This window comes from Phalangium opilio, unplaced genomic scaffold (assembly GCF_054372755.1).
Source record: "Phalangium opilio isolate 3A_F unplaced genomic scaffold, DU_Popi_V2 ptg000014l_1, whole genome shotgun sequence".
NCBI lineage: Eukaryota > Metazoa > Arthropoda > Arachnida > Opiliones > Phalangiidae > Phalangium > Phalangium opilio.
The window spans coordinates 2,458,771-2,464,770 of record NW_028324149.1 but is presented as its reverse complement, the minus strand read 5'-3'; the positions used below and the strand labels follow the sequence as shown (position 1 = coordinate 2,464,770).

The following is a 6,000-nucleotide window of genomic DNA, read 5'->3' as shown; positions in this document are numbered from 1 at the left end:
TACGGTATTGTCTTAATTATGACCTGATGAAGTCATTTAACTCGGAAGTTCCGTCGTTAATTATCCTGATTAACGCGGATTTAATTAAACTCATTTTATCATTCGCTAAAAATTTCCATTTGAACTCCGCCAAAGCTCGAAGCAAACTGAAACCCGCAAATTTCCTCGATGCAAAAAAAATAGGCCAAAAAACAGCTTGCCAATTTTAGGTACTCGGAGAAATAAAGGCACTATTTTTTTAAAAAAAAATCATTGAAGTATAATTATATAAAATTCAGTTCAGTTCAGTTTAATTCCCAGCACGCTTATGAATGAGAGAAAAAACATTTTTTCTTATAAATAAAACATTTTTATTGTACAGAAAGTAAAACATCTTTTTTTTAGGTAATTTTTTTTCTTTTTCAAAGTGTACACATATAATATCAACCAACCAGATATTCTTTGTCACATTGTCAACTGTTGTTCGTAATTTTTATTTGATATTTTTTTTTAATATTTATAATTTTTATTTTTTTATTTTTTGACGATTTTTAAATTTATTTTGTCGAGAAGAGCGACCGAGGCTTAGTATTAGCAATGGCTGAACTCGATCAAAAGAGAGTGCAGAGGTCGCGTATTTAAGCCTCTTATCTCGTCGTCCGCACTCGCGCCACCAGAGACCTCTAGCGGTAAGTCTCTCTCTCAAAAATCGTAACGCGCACCAACTTTTCAAAAACTCTATTTTTTTTTGTGTTGCAGCCGCATTAAAGCCTTATATGTATTTTCTTCCGATATGATATAGGCCAGTAAAAATTTCCTTTTTAAAAATCCACCATTAACTTTTTTAACGCTCGTTTTCGGTATAGAAATTTTTACGGTTTATATTTCGCTTTACGGGTAGGTCTTTGGTTTAACTTTCACCTATTTTTTTTTTTTAGTTTTTCGTTTTTTAACGGGGTGAAATGAAAGATTAAGTATTTTACGTCATCACCTTTTTTAACTAAAACTTTGACACGCAGGGCTAAAAGTACTCCTAGCGTAACAGTTCAGTACAGTTCAATTTAATTCATGCGGGGTAATGGTCAATGAAAATAATTTTATATATTAACTCTGCTGCCTGTTGAAATACTTGTTAAAAAAAAAGACCCAAGGCCTTATTGTTAGAGAAGGCACTGAATGATGGTTAAACTTAAGCGGAATTCCATCCAGCATAGCCCTAACTTTTATGGCATTTTAGTAAACCATGGACCAATATTAAAGGAGACCTATCTGCAACGTAACTTATTTTCAAACCAAAACTCATTATCACCCCGGTAATATTACTCCTTGGAATTGTCAAATGAAAAATGCGTAAATAATAATAATAATAATAATAATAATAATAATAATAATGTAAGCAGTTTCCCCAGAATGCAACATTTAAATTAATTTAAAATAATCTAAACAGAAGCGAGGTTGGAAAAAGTTTACGAAACGTTGGAGACTTATACATATCATTTACTTATGTAATAAAAATAAACTAAATTAATATTTCATTTCACCCTATTTCATCCCCTTAGTGTTAATTCAGTTTTCATTTTTAATCACGTGATCAAATTATTTTCCTGAGTTCGAGTTTCGTATGTTTTTGTTTTCGTAGTTTGTTTGTTTATTCTTCACCACATAAACATTTTGATATATTTTATATATAATATTTATATAAAATCCCATTTTTATATTTAATATAATCTATACGAATTGGCTAAATTTATATTTAATATATTTAACGGCATTACTACGTCATCATGTTTTTATGAAAAACTCTATATAAAGATTTTACCATTCAATTTTAGGGTAAGTTAGTGATATTTTTTAATTATCCAGTTAATTATCAAAAATGTTTCGGGGGGGAGGGGTTTAACGTTATTATTATTATTTTTTTTACAACATTGTACATTATTTATATTTTACGTATAAACATTTACAGTCCGTATATATTATTCGATTTAGTTTTTTTTATTATTTACTGGGTACGGTTTACTCAATATAGGGGTACCAAAGTATTTGAGCAAATGATATGTTTATGTTTTATGATTTTTCATTTTTTTTAAAATGGTATGTTTAAGATATTTAAATATCTTGCTCAAATATTTAAAGTCCACATATTTAAGCTCGGATTTTATTGGTTAAAAGTAACAATAATTGATGGGAACGTTTTCGTTTTAATTTTTACTTTTTCGCCCGATTTTATGTGACAAAACTATTGTTTTAACTTCCATGGCTGGCTGGCTGGAAGGTAGAAATTTCGCGTGATCGGGAAATATAATATTTATTTTAAAAACAGAATTATTTTTAAATTATTTTTCTTTAAGCTAATTCGGAATTACGGACCCTAACGCTAGTGGAATTAATTAAAATTAAACTTAGCGCTCGAGAGGTTTAATTTATTTCCATCATATCTTGTTATTCAAAGCCAAATAGAATCCAGTGTTATTTCATGATATATATATATATAAAAACAACTTTAACACGTTTTTTATTTTAAATTTAGCCAAATTCGAATAGATTATAATTATTATAAGGAAATGATTTAATTTCCCTCCAACATGGAGGAAAAAAATACTTAAGGGGGTGGGAAGGTTATTTGGAAGCGATATTTAGTCATCGTCGTTAGATTTTTTTTATATATTAAAAAGGGGAGAGTATAGTAGGACTTGGTTTATTTTTTTTTTTTTACTTTACCTCGTGTCAAAGTACAGTTTGTCGGAAGTCCGTATTTTCGGAAACTGGGGAAGAACCCCCTGACGAACGACCACCACTGGCGCCCGCACCGCCGCCGCCGCTACCACTTACGTTTGACGCGACCCCTTCCGACGATGCCGTCGAATCAGTCCTCCTTCTGGGCGGTCGCGGAGGAGGTCGCGGTGGTTGGCGTTTTTGCTTGGTAGGACGACCTTGAGTATGACCTTGGTTTTCTATCTGTTGTTTCGGCTGCTTCGATTGGCTAATCCTTCTTTGAGGTGGCGGAGGAGGAATTTGATTGGCTAGCTGCGCCGAATTCGAAAGTAGAAGGTCCGGTGTTGAGGTAACAGCCTGATAAAAAATAAATACCATACCATATAGGAATACGGTTTCAAATATACTTAGATAGCGCCCTCTATCCTCTATTGGCCCTCAAATTGAAAAGAATTGGGAAGATTCTTTGTATTGCCAAAGTTTGAAAACTGAACTCTGGAGCACCTAGGTAGAATTCCATTAAAACGGCCACAGAATGTGAACCTATATTAGAAGTAGCTCGAAATTTATGGCATTTTGAGTCCCTGAGTCCCGGTGGAAACGGAACATGCTCAAATGTGTAGTGCTAGGCCTTTCGCATAACGATTTATCTTCCTGGGGAAAAATTGGACATAGCTAGAAACAACGTGTCAGAGATTTTATTACCCTCAGCGGAGTTCTTTCCTCATTGTATTGCCATACTATACCTTACGTTTTTACCAGTTGAATCATAGTTCATTTTTAAAAACCTCAAAACTTCTACTGGGGTGAACCCCCGGACCCGGAGTTTGTTAGTTACCTTGTTGGGAACCTAAGCCTAAACCGATTCACAAACAACAATAGACCCTTTCAAAAGGGAGATGTTCAGACTTAAGACAACAAGATGGTCAAACACCCGACTCTATTTCACCCCCAAGGTCTATTTTTACCTTTGTAGAGATATCTTCTTTGTCCTTTTGGTCCTGTTCGGCAAACTCTGTCCCTGGCGATGGTGGCGTCGGTGAACCATCCTGGGTCTCACCTTGGTCCCCACTGTCATCCTGATGATGGTCACCTCCCATTAAGGGCGTTTGGTAGTCGGACTTGACCTCATCACCCTCTGGTTCGTCGTCTTCCCCTTGAGGCAAGGGACTTAAGGATCCCGCTCGAATCACCATCGTTTTATGACGTTTTTTGTTTTGCTGCCATTCTTGTAGTTCTCGAGTTAATTTAGGATCAGCCTTTGGTCCAATCAGACCACTTTTGAAGTTGTGACTATCTGTAGGGGTGAAATTAACCAAGAAATTAAATTAACGTTAAAAAGAAAACAAGGCGAAATAATTTTACTAAAATTTAAAATTTTCAAATATTTGATTAAACGCTACAAGGCCTCTATCATTTTAGAGAATTTTACAAGGTTTCATTGTAGGTGTTTCGAAACCTTTGCACCCGCCCTCCCCCTTGGGGTTTTCCCCCGTCTGTTTCCAGACTGTTTTGTAGGAAAAATCTTTTTAAAATAAAATTCAGCGTTAAGCCTAATTTATTTCCCAGTATTTAAGAGATAAGGGAGTAGTAATTTCGTCGAGTAAGTTATTAGTCAGATTATCCTAGGATTTAGGAACAATGACGCGTGTGATATACGAAATGATTAATAGGCTTAAATTGACCTAATTAGATTTTCGAGTAAGTTTCAATGCAAAAACGAGGTAATTACAACCAAATTTCCACGCATTTTTAATAAAATTCGAACAACAAATCACTCTTTCTTCGAATTGGCTACTTTCTTCTAGCTAAAAAACACATTACGCCATCTTGAATAGCTAAGATACTTCGATAAACAACTTTGTACGCAATATTATATAAGTCAGTTATAACAAATTTGCATTAAACTGGAATAGTTTACGAGTAGGATTATTTTAAGTCCAAAATATAAATATTTTTCTTTTTGTCATAAGTATCGTCGCAAAGCCGATTAAACAAGCAAGACTCCATAACTTATATTGTTTTAGTTCGTCGCACGGTAATCTAAACTTTAAATTTTTCGTTTCAGCAATAAATTTCTTGGCAATTTTTGAACTTTGCATCGTTTGCGAGTCATCTGGGACAATATATATTTTCCTTTCAACTTCAAAAGGGGTTTCAGTTCCCGTAGGACTACCTTAGAAATATTTCCCTGACAAAGAGTGGTGGTGGTTGGTGGTGGTACGTGTACGTAGGTGTGCGGCGTATTTAAAACGCAAAAGGGGTTCCGACTTTGAATCCTAATTGCGAACTTCAACCCCCGCGTGATATTGATTTTTAAAAGGTTATTTGAATAATCGATCCTTATCTCTTTTAAATAATCGATTCTTAAACCCCCCTCCCCCCGTCTAAAAAGGGAAGAATTTTTCAAATGGATTTCTCACCTAGTATCGTAGCCATGTCCATCATTTCTCCAACACCTCCGTTGACCTCCGATGACCTTCAAAGAAAAATGGGGGTGTAAACGCTAAATTAGGGTTAATACAGCTAAGTATTTGATATATGAATTGATATCTATCATGTCCTAAATTTGATTCGGAATGTAATATCACTTAGGGGGTTTGATGTTTGAAAAAAAAAGGTTCTGGTTAGACGACTATTGAACTTATTGGAGCTTATTATTTATTTATGCTATAAACTTAAAGCTATGCAGATTTTATAAGTGGCAAGCTATTAAATTTTAGATCAGCTGAAATTTTCATGAATGGAAAATTTTGTTCATTCAGCTTTTAAATATTAAATAGCCAACTCATAAATATTAATTAAAATAATAATGGATTACATATTAGAATTAATCAATATGCGTAGTGTTACAATACTAACGTATAGTTTCTAGTTATAGCATTAAATTAATATCAGGCAGTAGGAAAACAACTAAGCTATAGGAAAAAAAAATTAATTTTAGTATTTTAATCTTGATTTCAGATTTTTGAACCTAATTTTCGAATAAAAGTAAAAATGATTCTATAATAAGGTGCCTCAATCTATAATAAGCAAGAAGTAAAATCATTGACAGTAGCAGACGCTTTTGACAGAACTGTTTTCTAAACAATGGTCGTCCTTTAGCGATTGTCAAGACACGTCAATATGAAGAGAGTTTCCCCGCCTTTAACGAAACGTTTCTATTGGTTGAAGCAGTCGATATCGTTTCGAAACTTGTCACGAAATAAATTAAAACTGAATAACGTTGACAACAAGCTCGTAACGATCTTCGATCGCAATCCTAACTTGGCTAAGTAATTCAATTCGGTTTAGTTTGGTAATTTT

At 33.9% G+C, this 6,000-nt stretch overlaps 1 protein-coding gene across 3 annotated transcripts in view; it reads right to left on the bottom strand.

Moving 5' to 3' along the window:
* Nucleotides 1–326: 326 nt before the first annotated feature.
* The window catches only part of LOC149705056 (neural cell adhesion molecule 2-like), a 160,554-nt gene continuing 154,880 nt past the window's right edge, over nt 327–6,000 (bottom strand). For all 3 annotated transcript variants that reach the window (XM_089865227.1, XM_089865226.1, XM_089865225.1), the window contains 3 exons: nt 5,118–5,173; nt 3,663–3,991; nt 327–3,051 (listed from right to left, as the gene is read on the bottom strand). In XM_089865227.1, coding sequence (XP_089721353.1) covers nt 2,707–3,051; nt 3,663–3,991; nt 5,118–5,173 — 730 coding nt within the window. In that variant the 3' untranslated portion in view covers nt 327–2,706. The remainder of the gene's footprint in view (nt 3,052–3,662; nt 3,992–5,117; nt 5,174–6,000) is intronic.